We start from the raw sequence: 15,870 nt of genomic DNA, 5'->3' as shown, positions 1-15,870 counted from the left end.
GACTTCATCTTAAGGATGTACAAGCCCGCACATCAATCAGCATTGTCAATCGTCCTCCCTAATGCCAGGTCCTGGAAACGCAGGAATCGGTCGAAAATATGGTAGAGCAATTCAAATCCTTATTCAATGCACTGACTGAGAACAAATTGCAATGAAGTGCCGGAACGAACATCACATTATGTAAACATAAATCCGAGGATGACCATATGGAACCCGAACCCAGCACCCCGGTACAAGACACATCTGCGACCCTTACTGATTTAGGAACATGAAATGGGCTGTAAGAAGTGAAAAATTGCAACTGGCCAGACATATGATCAGACGCACCCGAATCGATTATCCAATGAGTTGACCGATCATTCTGTAATAGTCAAGCAAGGGGTTTATCACCTTGAATGGCAGCATGCCCGTACCAATAATAGGAGGTGATGATGGAGTCGATTGTTGTCCAAACAGTTGGTGAAGGACAGCAAGCTGTTCCTTGGTGAAGGGCACTGATGCTGAAATAGGCTGGTCAGAAACAGCATTAACGTGTGCTCGGCGTTCTTGTGCGGGCTTCCAATCGGCTGGTTTTCCATGTTTCTTCCAGCAAGTGTTGATATTATGAGTAGGTTTTTGCAAATCTCAAACCAAGGACAGCCTGGAATCTTTCCTTTAGTGGTATTTGAGGACTGCCCATTGCGGAGTCCTTGAGCGGCAGAAGCATAACTGGAATTGGAGGACAGTTGCCGGTGGAGTGTGAGGGCAGAAACTTCAGAGGGTGCGGAAATCTGCTGTGAGGAACCCAACATCAGTTTGCACCCGCTTTCCTCCTGTTGGAGAGAATGCGTCGCGCAAGCTGGGCAATGGTTTGGTGCTAAGAATTCGACCCCCCATCACATCATCCAGATTATTATTTAAGCCCATCAAGAACTTGAAAACTCTTCTGTTTTCCACAATGGATTTGTATAGCTTCTCATCCTTTGAGCATTTCCAATCATGCGCATCAGACGAGTCGAATTTATGCCAAAAACGGGCAAGGGCAGTGAAATAATCTGTGACCGTGCAATCATCTTGTCGCAGATCGTGAATGGCCGAGTCAATTGCAAATAGTTCTGCTATATTGTCTCAGCCCGAATACGTTTCTCGAGCAGCTTCCCAAATCTCACTGGCCAAGGAATAGATCTTAGGTGTCATGGAATTAATCAACCACGACATGACCAGGTTGTTTCAGCCTTCCACGCCTTGTACTTAGCATCTCTTGAATCAGGCTGTGACACCGAGCCATTGAGAAAGTCTTCCTTGCCACGGCCGCATATAAACATCAACACGGACTACAACCATGGCAGAAAATTCCGGCCATTTAGCTTATGGCACGTAATGGAGTACGGGGACGAGTCTCCCAAGCCCTGGGTCATGATCGCCGGAGAGGATGCAGCGTCGGAGGATGAAGCCATTCCGTATTTCTTCATTGGCCTTGCCCGACTTTTGATACCACGTAGATTACGTTAGAGTAAACAGAGGAGAAGAAGAAGATTGTTTCTTGTTTTTCATCTATAAATGCCCCACCTTAAAAACAAAATATAAATGAAAGGATAACACCTTAATCTAATCTAATTTAATCTCATCTAACCAATGTTTAAAATATAAAGAATAAGATGACATCTTATCTAAAATGATAAGTCATCTTCTAACAAAATTTCGGATCTTCAACATTTTTCTTTCAATCTCGCAGGTATCCTTGTATCGCTTAAGACTCTTGATGTCATCCTCCATTTTATCCACCCTGCTTTAATCTTATGGTCTATATCCTCTGTAATATCCTCTGTTTTTGGATAATAGATCCTAAATAGCGAAAAACTTCACACCCTGGGACTTCTCGACCATCAATCTCAATTGGGCTACCCATTCTTCTATGTTCAGGACCAAAATTGCTAGCTAAATATTCTGTTTTTGAGCGACTAATTCTAAAATATTTACTCTAAAGAGCTTCACGTTATCTATCCAATTTTTTATTTACAATTTTACATCTTCTTTAATTTCGTCTATCAGAAAAATATCATCCACAAACAACCTACACCAAAGTATCTCATCTTGAATATGTCCCGTCAGTTCATCCATAACCAAAGCAAAGAGGTAAATGGTTAAAGTCGATCTTTGATGATGTCATACTACCACAAGAAATTCATGCCAATTGAGTAAAACAAATTCGATGAATAAAGATAAGTTGATGATATAGGATTCATCAAATGAAATGTATTAATAATATCTTAAATTATTTGATTTTTTATTCATGTTTGATAATTTTTTAAAAATAAGTTTTAATATATTATTTTTTTGGGAAGTATAAGGTAGTAATGTAATTTTTCTCAGTTGGAAAGAGTAATAGTTAAACAATAATTATTTTTCACACCTTTTATTTGTGATAATTCATCAACTTTTAAAGTTTAAATTAAATAAGTATGGATGAACTATATGAGTTAATATGGGCCATAAAAAACAAGCAAACATGAGATTGATATGAGTATTGGTATAATTTGATCCTTATTGTAGCAAGTGAACATAGCCATAGGATAAAAAAAATTCAACCAATAGTCAAAATATCAATACAAATTAAAAGCACTAGAACAGGAGATGATAATTTTTGATTCATTCATAAAAAAAATTAAGATACAGACTTATCTATTTATATTGTAGGTTACAAGAGATAAAAAAAGAAAGAATAAAACTAATTAATCACATCCTAAAATATTGCAATCACTCTAACAATTAGCCTAAGATTTCTCTAGACCTAAACTATTGCAATTATTCTAGCCTAAGATTTCTCTAGACCTAAACTATTGCAATTATTCTAACAATTAGCCTAAGATTTCTCTAGACTGCGTCAACACTCCCCCTCAAGCTGGATGGTAAATGTTGTACATCCCAAGCTTGTCAATCAGTCTTTCGAACATAGGCTTGAACAAAGCCTTTGTTAAGATATCAGTAGTTTGTTGCGACGTAGGAATATAGGACACTTCAAGTATCCCCTTATCAATCTTCTCCTTTATGAAATGCCGATCAATTTCAACGTGTTTGGTACGATCATGGTGAACCGGGTTGTGAGTAATAGCTATGGCAGCTTTGTTGTCGCATAGGATAAGCATAGGGCTCTTTTTCTCTATTTTCAGTTATTCCAATAACAGTTTGATCCAAAGAGCTTCACAAATTCCAAGAGCCGCTGATCGAAGTTCTGCCTCCGCGCTACTTCGTGCAACAACTGATTGCTTTTTGCTGCGCCAAGTAACCAGATTTCCAAAGACAAAGGAGCAATAACCAGACGTGGAGCGTCGATCATTTGGGCATCCAGCCCAATCGGCATCAACAAAGACTTCAACACACCTCTTTTCTTGCTTTCTGAACATGAGACCACGGCCCGGAGTGCCCTTTAAGTACCGTAATATCCTGATTGCAGCATCAAGATGACATTGGTATGGTGAGTGCATAAATTGACTAATGCAACTCACAGGGAAGGAAATATCCGGCCGGGTGTGCGAGAGGTATATCAATCTGCCGACTAACCGTTGAAATCTCCCCTTGTCGACAGGTGTATCATCTGGTTTGGCCTCGAGTTTGATGTTAGGATCCATGGGGGTATCGGCCGGTCTACAACCCATCAATCCGGTATCATTGAGTAAGTTAATGACGTACTGTCGCTGTGAAACACAGATTCCAGCCTTGCTTCTAGCTACCTCCATTCCGAGAAAGTATCTCAAGTGACCGAGGTCTTTCATTTCAAAAGAAGTGGCCAATTTCTTCTTAATTCGCTCTATTTCAGCCATGTCATTCCCGGTGATTATAGTATCATCAACATATACAATAAGAATAGCAATCTTATCCTTGACTCGATGATAGAACAATGTATGATCACAATGAGCCTGTTTGTACCCGAGAAGATGAACACTGGTGGAAAATCTGTCGAACCAAGCTTTCGGAGACTGTTTCAAACCGTAGAGAGCTTTCTTTAGCCGGCAAACCTTGTCGTTACTTCCCTGATTGTGAAAACCGGGTGGTAGATCCATGTACACCTCCTCAACGAGATCGCCGTTGAGAAACGCGTTCTTGACATCGAGTTGGTGAAGTGGCCAATCCAAGTTTGCTGCGAGAGAAAGCAACACTCGGATAGTGTTGATTTTGGCTACTGGTGCAAATGTCTCTAGGTAGTCGATACCATAGGTCTGCGTGTATCCCTTAGCCACAAGTCGCGCTTTATATCTGTCAACGCTCCCATCACTATTGCACTTGATGGTGAACAGCCATCTACAACCAACCGGTTTCTTGCCATCGGGTTTCGGAACAATCTCCCATGTCCCATTTTTTTCGAGGGCTTTGATCTCGGCAAATACTGCTGTACGCCACTTGTCATCGCGAAGGGCGTCATCAATGGTTGAGGGAACGGTGGAATGTGACAGGTTAGTGACCAGGGCTTGTAGCGGCTGCGACAACTTAGTATGCCCCAAAAAATGTGAAATAGGATGTTGAGTACATATCCGAGTACCTTTGCGGTGGGCGATCGGGATATCCAAATTTGCCAATTCGGTGGTATCAGATCGGGCGCTGGGTTTGACGGGGGCGATGCAGAAGGTGCAGGTTCGATATTCTTGTGCTTGCGTCTGCTGTAAGTTGCTGCAAAGCGGTCAGTGGTTCCACGAGGAGGATGAGTTGGTGTTACAGAAATTTCAGCGGGTGGACTTGAAGGTGGAATTGGATTTGGAGCAGGAGTAGTAGGCGGATTTTGTGGTATACTATGTGAAGGCTGCGGATTTTCTGGAATTAAATGTGGCTCCAAGGTGGACGGAAATCCCAAAAATAATTCTGGCTCTAAGGAAGAGGGAGATTCCTGATTTTGTGGGATTTGAGTGTTAAGTTGGGATGGAGGTGGGATTTGTGACTATTGTATTGGATTCGGTTCCCATAAATATTCCCAAAAAAAATTTTTGGTACTAGGCGAGGAAGTAGGATCGGGAGCATAATTATGAGGGGAGATGAGAATTGGATTCGGAGTAGGGGGATAGAACGATTGCGATTCAAGAAATGTGACATCCCGTGAAATAAAATATTTTTTTTTGGATGGAGAATAACATCGATAACCATTTTGTGTAGAAGAATAACCAACAAACATACATTTGTGGCTACGAGGATCCAACTTAGACCTAGAATTATCATGAATATGAACAAACGCCGAACATCCAAACGTACGTAGAGGAAGATCAGTGAATATTTTGGACTTTGGGAATGATTTTCTGAGGGTATTTAATGGTGTTTGGAATTTTAACACCCGAGACGGAAGTCTGTTGATTAGGTAACATGCGGTTAAAATAGCATCCCCCCAATAGATTTTTGGAACATTGTTTGTGAAAAGAAGGGCGCGAGCAACCTCTAAAAGGTGTCGATTTTTCCTTTCGGAAACCCCATTTTGTTGAGGGGTATCAACACATGAACTGTGATGAATAATACCATGTTTTGAAGAAAATTCATTGAGTGATGAATTGAAATACTCGGTGCCATTGTCAGACCGAAGGATTTGTATTTTAGAGTTAAATTGAGTAAGGATCATATTGTAGAACTGTTCAAAAATTTTCAAAACTTCAGATTTGTTAGGAAGGAGAAAAATCCAACAGACACGAGAGTGATCATCAATAAATGTAATAAACCATTTTTTATTAGAAATTGAAGCGACTCGAGACGGACCCCACTAATCACTGTGTATGAGAGAGAATGGCCTAGATTCATGATAAAGATGAATGGGAAAAGGTATGCGAGTATGTTTAGCTATCTGACATACTTCGCATACAAACCTATCACAAGAGTGAAACAACGAAGGAAACAAATGTTTTAAATAAGAAAAACTTGGGTGACCAAGGCGTTGATGAAGTAACATTATTTGTTGGGGACGAGATTGATGTGTAGAATCATGGACCACTTGGCAGCACCGAACAGTAGAATCAGCTCGTAGAAAGTGATATAAACCCGACACCTCAGCAGCACGACGAGGCCCGATCCTGAAAAATACACAACTTAGGTGAAAAATTGGCAATACAATCGGAGTCAAGGGTGAGTTTGCTGATCGACAGCAAGTTGTAAGTCAATTGAGGGACAAACAAGACATTCTGTAATATCATACGGGGACTCAACGAAACAGTGCCAATACCAAGAACAGGAGAAATTGAACCATCTGTCGAAGTTACTGATCTAGATCTTTGGCATGGTTGATATGACGAGAAAAGGGTGCGAACTCCGGACATGTGTTCGGATGCACCTGAATCAATAATCCAACACTCACCAGAGTTACCAGGGTCGGTAACAGAGGAAGAAGTACCGTGCGCCATCAGTGAAGTCGAGGTGGAAAGGAACTGGCCAAGTTGATTGAGTTGTGCTTGAGAGAATGTTGCAGCGGATGATGGTGTGTTGTTGTCGACTTTCACCGGTACGGCTGGCTTGGTGGACTCGGCGTTACGTTGGCTGCGTGGCACCCAGTCAGCTGGCTTGCCGTGGAGCTTCCAACATGTGGCTTTAGTATGATGAGGTCGGTTGCAATGTTCACACCACAGCTGCGGTTTGCGGGATCCTCGAGCGGCCATGGCAGAGGCATCATGATTGGTGGCAACGGGTATGGTAGCTTCACCGAGCATAATTCGTTTCCTCTGTTCTTCTCGACGGACTTCGGAGAAAATGGTATCAAGGCTCGGTAATGGCTTGATACTCAGAATCCGTCCACGAGCATCATCCAGGGATGGATGTAGGCCGGTGAGGAAGTCATAGGTTCTTTCTTTGGCGAGCAATTTTTGGTAGATCTCACGGTTGGCAGCATCGGTCCACTCAGGTTGAGTGAAGAGATCGAGTTCTTGCCACAGTTTTGTTAGCGAAACGAAGTACTGAGTTACAGTACCATCGTCTTGTCGCAGATTACGAGAGCGAGTCCCGGAGGTCGAACATCTGATTCGAGTCTTCAAGATCTGAGTAGGCTAAGGCAACATCGTCCCAAATAGCCTTTGCTGTTGGGTAATGGAGGTAGATCTCTGCAATGGAGTCGTCCATAAAGTGAAGAAGCCAGGCCATAACCATGGAATTCTGAATATCCCATGCTGCAAACGAAGGATCAGATTGGTTTGGTGTCGAAATGGAACCATCAAGGTATCCAAATCGTCCTTTCCCGCGGATAATGAGTTGGACGGAACGAGACCACTGTAAGTAGTTCCGGCCACTGAGTTTAAAGCTGGTAATTTGGAATGGAAGGGAGTTATCAGAGGCACTGAGAACAGGTTGCATCTCTGATTTTTCCATAGATGAAAAAATATTCAAAAAAGGCTTTTACTTGCTCTGATACCATAAAAGCACTAGAACAGGAGATGATAATTTTTGATTCATTCATAAAAAAAAATTAAGATACAGACTTATCTATTTATATTGTAGGTTACAAGAGATAAAAAAGGAAAGAATAAAACTAATTAATCACATCCTAAAATATTGCAATCACTCTAACAATTAGCCTAAGATTTCTCTAGACCTATACTATTGCAATTATTCTAGCCTAAGATTTCTCTAGACCTAAGCTATTGCAATTATTCTAACAATTAGCCTAAGATTTCTCTAGACTGCGTCAACACAAATCCATCTTAAATGGTCGATAGATTCGTCCTATGAGCACATGACTGTTGTATCATGCTTATACTTTTCCTTATGGTATTCTTTTATCCTCACATCCTTATGAGCCTGAGTATCTTTCTCTGTTCTGGACATCCTTGCTGCTGCTTTGCTGGATACCATGGTCCTAGTCCTTCTTAACTTTGTAAGTATGCCATGTGTCACAGTTTGAAAATGCTAGTCACAGACTTGGGTTATTACAGAATCACTAATTCCAGTGATGGAGATTGAGGACGTTTTGGACAGTGTAGAAGTTCATACCTAATGGTTTTATACTACTGCTACTTTTAGAAAAATTCGATTACAGCTAGCTGAATCCTAAAATCTGATGTACTTTTTGTGTTAAATATTGATAAACTAGTGACTGTAATTTGTCATTTTCACATAGCAGCTAATACGTTCTTATGGGATTATAAAATCAACACATGAAGCTCTATTTAGTTCACATGCTTTTAATTTAATCGAAGTATCTCGGGCTTGTTCAATTCTCTTATTGTGTTAGTGCATCTTATTAATTGTATCTTAGAATTATCATTATGTGTCTCACTGCAAGTTGGTATGTCTTGCATTTCAGCTATTGAAGTATTACCAACCAAGTGACCCGTGGTGTCGTGTCTACCCATCACAAAAGTCAAATAACAGAAACCCGCAACAATTTTCACCAGTGGAGTTAGAATGTGAACTTCTTCGACTTTTCTCAGAAGCTAGAAGACCGAGGTATGCAGTTTTGATCAGCAAATCGAAGAATTTTTTGTGAGCTATATCATGTAATAAATTCCAAGGAAATTGCCTGCAATATGTCTGCTCAAAAAATTGGCTCCTTTCATTTAGAGTGTTTAAAACAAAAGTTTTATTATCTGAACTAGCCAATATTTAAGATATATAGTTGTTTTGAGAAATATGCTTCTGTCGTTGGGACAACAGAATTTGCTTTTTTTTTTTTTTTCTAATTCAAAACTGTGGATGTCAGGGGCTGAAGCGGACACCAAGTCCCTTTTAGTTTTGTGTTGAAGATGACCTTGTACTTGTTTATTTCCTAAATCGATCTCTTTTTCTGGGTGATGTTTTTTCCTATTTGTTGGTGGACTTCACTCTTTAGAGAGACCTACTGCTTGGACTTGTAGGTATCTGGGGCAGAAGAAACCCTGGGTATTTACTCATACTAACGAAATAACAAGATTTCGGTCTTCATTTCATGCTCTTATTGCGTATTGCCTAGATAGTAAAATAATTAATCCAATGTATTTTTTACACAATGGCCTACTGAACTTGCTGCTTGCGTTCTTTCATTTGTCCAAATCTAAGTTATTTTTCTTGTCATTTTGTTGTAATTTTGCTTTTCTAGCTTCATCATAGCGACAGCAGCTGATAGCTGGCTTTCATTTATGGATCGGCTGTTGACAATACAATGTGCCTCTGAAAAGGATTCCTTGAGGAGAAAGATTATTCAACTAATAGATATATATTATGATGCATTAGATGCACCTAAAAGTGGGAAAAAGGTTGGTTTTTGGAAATTTTCTTTATAAGAATCTGAGATTGCTATGATAATTTATGTACTCACGTTCATGTATCAGTGACCCTAAACTTACATTCGGAAAATATCAAGTTCCATAACAGAATCATTTTTGTGAAACAGATCAATTTTCCAAACTATTTGAAAGCAGAGCAGTATCCACATTACATGCAAAGGGGCGCTGACATTACCTACAATTCCTTTTCCATATTGGGTCAAATTTATAATAGAATGGAGAAATCAAAAGATGAGGCTTCCCCAACAAAAGGTGAAAATCCTTGCGATGGATTTATTTCCATTTAAAACCCATTTGAGACTTACTAGTTACTTCATGGGACCCATGAGGTAAGCGTAGAATCAAAATTGTCTTCTGAAAGGAATGCATCTCCGAGTAAGGCTCATAATACCAAATATACATGCAGATCAATTTCCTTGGATAAATAAACAATGGATACATGTAACTGTTTTGGTAGTGAAACATGTTCAGTTACGCAACTGTTATCCGAGACTTCTTAGGTTCTCCTTGGGTCTCCTGTACTGCTCCTGGAGGCCCATTACCTTGTTGACAAGTATATACCCCACCTAGGGTGAGAAATATGCAAGCTAGTAATCATATACAATATAAAAGCATCAAAATAGATCAATGTAATCCATGCATGTAATGTGATGATGCAATTATATATATGGAATTGGGGTGTGACTGGTGTTAACAAATGCAAAGACCTTGTTTGATTTTTTTCCACCAAACTTTTTCATCCCCCAAAATGTTAAGACTGTCATTGATTTTCATTTTATTTTATCAAACATATTTTCCCTCCATTTCATGTATCGCAAAATTATATAGATTATTTTATTCGACAATTTATCACTTTCCAAAAATAGATCATCACTTTGGGTTGATATGGTTTTACCTTATAGTTTCATTTGGGCTTAGCTATTTTCTTCTCTACTTGATAAAGATTAGCATCACACTTTGTTTTCTCTACATAATGCGCCTGTGTGTTCTGCATGTCTGAGACTCCTGCAGAACAGAGATTATCCTGTCATGAGCTGCTTGCTTAGTTGCTCTATTTCTTGTTCCCCATACACTTTTACTATGGTTTCTCGACCAAGATGGTCCTCCCTCTTCTGTTCCATTGCAATATTATCATTACTTCTTTTAAAGAGTAATATGTGCATATTTGGGGGTTACAAGACAAAAAACTGAGAGCAAAAATCCAACTTACAAACTTCATATTAATTAAAAACTAATTATGGCTTCAGAAGATCTAGAATATCCAATGAGGAAGTCCTCAGCAATCTTAGACTTCCTATCCTTGTGTAACTGATTTCCATGGATCAGCAAGGGCTGCCTCTTGGACTGTCTGAGAGAAGGCCACCTCCCACTTCAAAACAAACTACATAATCTTCGAGCACTGGATGCACCAAAACATTTAGTCCTATTATTCCTTGAACACTAGCTGCTGAACTCGGGTTACATGAAAATTGTGATGGGATTACTGTAACTATTCTTAGAACGTTTGACTAATAACATCGATAGATTTGAATACTTGTGACGTCCCTTATGTTTGCTTTATTGTGACTCCACCCCTGCCTAGGTTTGTCAGAAATACTGATAAAAAGTTATGGTGTTACCAATATTATGTTTGTATAAAGACTCCTGTATGTAAATGTAGAATTCTCACCTCGGGGTGTGTCACTGTAAATTACTCTTATTCAAGTCATGCATATTGTCAATGAAGCTTTAAGAATCTTGATTGATTTTTTTAGCCAAGTGATAACATTGGTGTTCTATATTTTTTACAGATATCTGGAAATTACCATGTTTCGATGTTCAAATACCTGCGGAATATGTCAATATGTGGAGAATCAGGTATGGCAATTATCGCAAGGACATGACAAAAGCCTTGAAATCTGGCAGTGAAGTGAAGAATGATGCTGCGGATGAGGTGATCAGGAAGTACAAGCAGGTTATTTTATTATTGTGTGTTTTTGGTAATTGTTAAAGAAAAGAGAGTAAAATTCTTACTTGAATGGACACTGTTCTAAAGAGTCTACGAAATGCAGCTGTTATACGATGCTCCTGACATAGAAGAAAGTGAAAAGAATACGGAGCAGATCTATGAGGAAGCAGTTGCTATATATAATGTGACTTACGACCATGCAATAAGTTGCAATGAAGTAGGAAGATGCGGCTTTTGTTGGAGAGTTGCAGGATCTGCTCTATTCAATATTTATGCATGGAAAGTATCAGGATCAAAGGAGAGGCCAATTGTGATTTTGCCATCTGTTCTACGAGAAATCTTACACTAAAGCTACCGATAAAAAATGTTAAACTAGCGTCAAGCATGTATATAGTAGTCCTTGAGAATCCCTATTGCCGTGTTAAAGCATCGAGCAAGAAAAAAGTGTCAACGTTATGTGCTTGTTTATGGGACTGTCTGCCTGTGGATGGAGAATGGCTGAACTCGTTTGCTTATGATACAACTATCTTTTTTGTAACAGAAGAAATAAGGTTCTCTTTCATCCTTCATTTTGTTTTAGGAAAGAAGCTTAGTTGAACTAGTCCCATTATTTCACAATCCAAAAAACAATCAAAATAAAATAGAAATTAAAGAAAGCCCAAATGTAACATTTCTTATTGTAGGACAGCACCACATAATACAAGCTTCAATTATTTTATATATTAGTACCTGACGCATACGTTGTGTGTTTATACAATCTATTTTTGTGTATGTGTTATGTGTTTGTACCGTCCGTTTTTTTAATTAAAATAGTGTAAACAATATTTTTTTAAAATAAAAATAAAACAAAACATTGGCATAGGGCTCTTTTGGGAAGTTTGAAATTGGACATGAAAAATGTGAGAAAAAAGAAAAAGAAATAGTAAAATAAAAGGGGAAAAAAGAAGCAGTCCACACCACCGTACCAACAATTTGTCGGTTATCCATGCGGACGCTTCATATATAGGTATAGATATATTTCCCATTCACTAACGATCACCTTTCATTATTACATTATATATACTTAATTTTCCACACATTAAGTAGATTACATAACTTAATATTCACGAATTATCCGAAAATATGAGTTTCGAGTTCTTTTTAAGGCTCTCTTGGTGCGAAAGATACGATTATTGAAAGATTATGAAAATAGTGATTAAAAAAAAGATAAATGAGGAAATATAATATATATGGTGACAAAATAGTATTATATTTGATATGAATTTTGTGTATGTGATAAATTAAGGATCATTCTAATTTATGCCAAAAATACATTTAAAATATGGGAGGAAAGAGAAAGTTGTTTCTTTACGAGTAGGTCTCTTGTGAGACGATTTCACGAATCTTTACCTGTGAGACGGGTCGATTCTACCGATATTCACAATAAAAAGTAATATTCTTAGAATAAAAAATAATATTTTTTCATGAATGATCCAAATAAGATATCTGTCTCACATAGGGATGGCAATGGGCCGGGTCGGGGGCGGGTTTGTCATTACCATCCCCATCCCCGAATTACATCCCCACCCCCATACCCACCCCGATCCCCGCTTTTTCGGGTTCGGGAATCCCCAAACCCAAAACTTCGGGGATCAACTTCCCATCCCCGTCCCCATCCCCGTTTCAAAAATATTAATATGGCAAGACGATGACGAATTCGGAGAGTTATCTCAAACCAAAAGTTATTATTATCTATTATTATTATTAGAGACAATATTAATATTAATATCAATATTAATAATTATAAGATTATTAATATTTTAAAAAATAATATGATTATTATATTATTAATATTAATAATACTATTATTTTATTATTGATATTATTTTCGGAGCGGGTTCGGGGATTTCGGGGATGTGGATAGTAATCCCATACCCGCCCCGAATTACATCGGGGATTTATAAAAATCCCCGAACCCGAACCCGAACCCGAAAAAATCGGGATCCCCATCCCCGTTTCGGGTTTTTCCCGCGGGGCCCCAAACCCGTGGAGAAAGTTGTCATCCCTAGTCTCACAAAATACGATCCGTGAGACCGTGTCAAACAAATTTTTGCATTTTTTTAATGCTAAAGCAAAAGGGCAATTGTTGAATAAAATGGCATATTTAAATATGGATTATTAATACAAGGGGACGACATGAGTTGATTTTCCCAAGTTTAGCACAACCTAATTATATTATATGGGTGATTCATGGAATTTGTTAAAAAAAATATACCAAACAAGATATTTCAAGGAAAAAATAGAAAACATATTTTTTTAATGTACATCTCACATTCTGACCGGGAAATTATTTTTTAATGTACATTCCACACTCTGACCAGATATTTCATGTACTATTATTTTGTTAGATCACATAGGATATCCACACCCGTAGGTGAGAGGTGAATCCCCAACTACAATAGACTATCTCCTACACATGTCGCAATTGCACCCAACCTCGTCACCTTGTAACCCTCGCGGAGTCGGTAAACGAGTCAAAGCATAATACTATTATGCAGAGCCTCAATGTTTTCCCATGTCATAAGGACTAATCATATATAATCACAACCACAAACTTTTCTTCTCGATTAATGATAACAACTTGAAGAGTCCGATAGAAGGATTACTGAATTGTTGAATGATAGCTACTCATGCTACTTAGATTCAATGTCCCAAAGGATCAACCGAAAAATTAAAAGAGGTGGGGAAGATTACTGAATTGTTGAAAAATTAGTCGATTTCAAGAATCGGACTCGTCCATGGATAGAAGTAGAACCATGCCAAGCCCTTTCACGAGGATTTTTTTTTAAAAAAAATACACTGATACTTTATGTCACGTACTCAAAGAGCAATCAAAATAAAATAAAATTGTATTAATCAAGCACAAGTACAATATATATCACTAATTATTTCTAGGACAACACAACAAAATACAATCTTATAGTTTCCCCTTCCATTCAGCATGCATCACACCTTCTATTACCACGTAGAATACGCTTTATTTTCCACACATAAAGTAGATTATTTAGCTTATATTCCCGAATTATCCGAAAATATGAGCCTCGACTTCTTTAGTGAGATCGATGAAGAAACCTATGAGTGAAATGGGATGTTGATTCTCCGGCTTGAGCAGCTCGTATTCTACCGTCCACGTGACAAAATCGACTCGATCTCTGGTTTCAACATGCATGGTTATAAGCGTGTTCTTGTAGTACTTCAACAAATCTCCTTCAAGCATCTTATAGGAGATTGTCTTTCTCACCTCGTCTATGTCTTGAAGTAGTTGTTTGGCAGTTTTTTCCCCAGCTTTATGTGTAGAGAGTACATACAATAAAAGTGGCCATTGGGGGTACCAAACTTGATTTTTGATATTTTTTTAAAAAAATTATTAATTAATTATAAAAATGAAATTTTTATTATTAAAAAGATATTAAAGTGAATTTATAAGACATAATTAATGAAAAAAATATAATAAAGATATAAAAATAATATCATACTTTTAATTCAATGCTGATTTGAACGATGTAAGACAAATAAGCATTACATAAAATTGCAACCAACAATTTAATTGAATTGAACATGAATCTCATGCATCAAACCAACCAAAAGCAGCCTAAAAATATTATTATATATAGTTTTATACATGGAGGAGTTTTTTTTTTTAGCTCATTGAATTTTCATTAAGAGGTATTAGCTTCGAATCTAATCATATCGTGAATTTTAGTTTGCTAATTTTTAGTTCGTTTTTCATCGAAGATCTAATAAATATAAATAAAATAACAAAAGGGTGGTTTATGCAATTTACCCACGTACCAAACGTATATTTCCATCGAATGACAGAGCCATTGGTACCATAGTCTCCTTGGTGTAGCTCGCAAGTTTGAATTTTTGCTGGCGTGACATTGGACAAATGGTGTGGCTTATTGCTCATCAGGTGATGAAAAACATCCCCGCCGGCTTTGAATGCTACTTGGGCAATAAGCTTGCATGGTAGTCCGGCCATTTCTTTTGCAATAATTTTGTTTTATGAAATATCCGCCCCTAATTTATATATATTTACCATAATTTACCTTGTTAAAGAATTTAACTTTTAGGGTCTTAATTTCTTGTTTTGTTTATAAAATAACTTTGATACTGACTCTTTTCATAAATCTTTGTATGTATTAGTCTTGTCTCTAAGATTTTGTCCACTCAAATTATAGATTTGATTGGGAAAGAGCATTATTTATTTTTTTGTAATCAGGATTATATAATATAAACATTAGTCATAATTTAAAATATATTAAATAAAATATAATAATTAATATATGTAAAATAAAATGAATATTTCGAGAATATTTTTTTAGTGTAAGATTTAAAGTAAATGAGTTGGAAATGAATGTTTTATTTGGTGTAAAAATCGCACTATTTTAATATAAAATTTACAGCAAAATAGATTTTGTGGTTAGATATGACCTTAGTGGAGCTTCAAAACTCAATTGTTACTGTCTTTTGGACTAATGGCAAGAGTGATGTCAAAAAACTCATGAAATTTTGGATTCAAATCCTATTTGTATGGGTAATTTAGATAGTTTAGATAGGAAATCACTACCTGTGGTATGTTTTAGATGTTCTGTTCACTTAAATCATTTTTGTAAATCCCTTTTTCAGCTAAATTTTTGGCTTTGACTTTAGTTCCCCAAATTAAGAAGACCAAATTCTTTGTCCAGA

General features: G+C 37.5%; 2 protein-coding genes across 2 annotated transcripts in view; one reads left to right on the top strand and one right to left on the bottom strand.

The window, feature by feature from the left end:
- Positions 1-11,711, top strand: part of LOC142528591 (putative RNA-dependent RNA polymerase 5) — a 34,981-nt gene extending 23,270 nt beyond the window's left edge. Inside the window, exons 15-19 of the mRNA XM_075633639.1 lie at positions 8,237-8,379; positions 9,008-9,164; positions 9,302-9,446; positions 10,985-11,148; positions 11,246-11,711. Coding sequence (XP_075489754.1) covers positions 8,237-8,379; positions 9,008-9,164; positions 9,302-9,446; positions 10,985-11,148; positions 11,246-11,491 — 855 coding nt within the window. The 3' untranslated portion in view covers positions 11,492-11,711. The remainder of the gene's footprint in view (positions 1-8,236; positions 8,380-9,007; positions 9,165-9,301; positions 9,447-10,984; positions 11,149-11,245) is intronic.
- A 2,305-nt stretch (positions 11,712-14,016) lies between these two features.
- On the bottom strand, positions 14,017-15,182 carry LOC142529596 (MLP-like protein 31). Its single transcript, XM_075635163.1, has 2 exons — positions 14,974-15,182; positions 14,017-14,466 (listed from the first exon to the last, which is right to left on the bottom strand). The coding sequence occupies exons 1-2, from the start codon at positions 15,161-15,163 to the stop codon at positions 14,204-14,206; spliced, it is 453 nt and encodes a 150-aa protein (XP_075491278.1). The 5' UTR covers positions 15,164-15,182; the 3' UTR covers positions 14,017-14,203.
- Positions 15,183-15,870: the final 688 nt, after the last annotated feature.

The sequence above is a fragment of the Primulina tabacum genome, chromosome 16 (assembly GCF_025594145.1).
Source record: "Primulina tabacum isolate GXHZ01 chromosome 16, ASM2559414v2, whole genome shotgun sequence".
Classification (NCBI taxonomy): Eukaryota; Viridiplantae; Streptophyta; class Magnoliopsida; order Lamiales; family Gesneriaceae; genus Primulina; species Primulina tabacum.
This window is presented reverse-complemented; position numbering and strand designations above follow the sequence as displayed.

What these genes read in the sequence shown, in the direction of transcription:
- LOC142529596 (XM_075635163.1), bottom strand. Translation starts at nt 15,163, where the DNA reads ATGGCCGGACTACCATGCAAGCTTATTGCCCAAGTAGCATTCAAAGCC. An exon ending in TCGATGGAAATATACGTTTG is followed by an intron (nt 14,467 to 14,973) that starts GTACGTGGGTAA and finishes CTACACATAAAG; the next exon opens with CTGGGGAAAAAACTGCCAAA.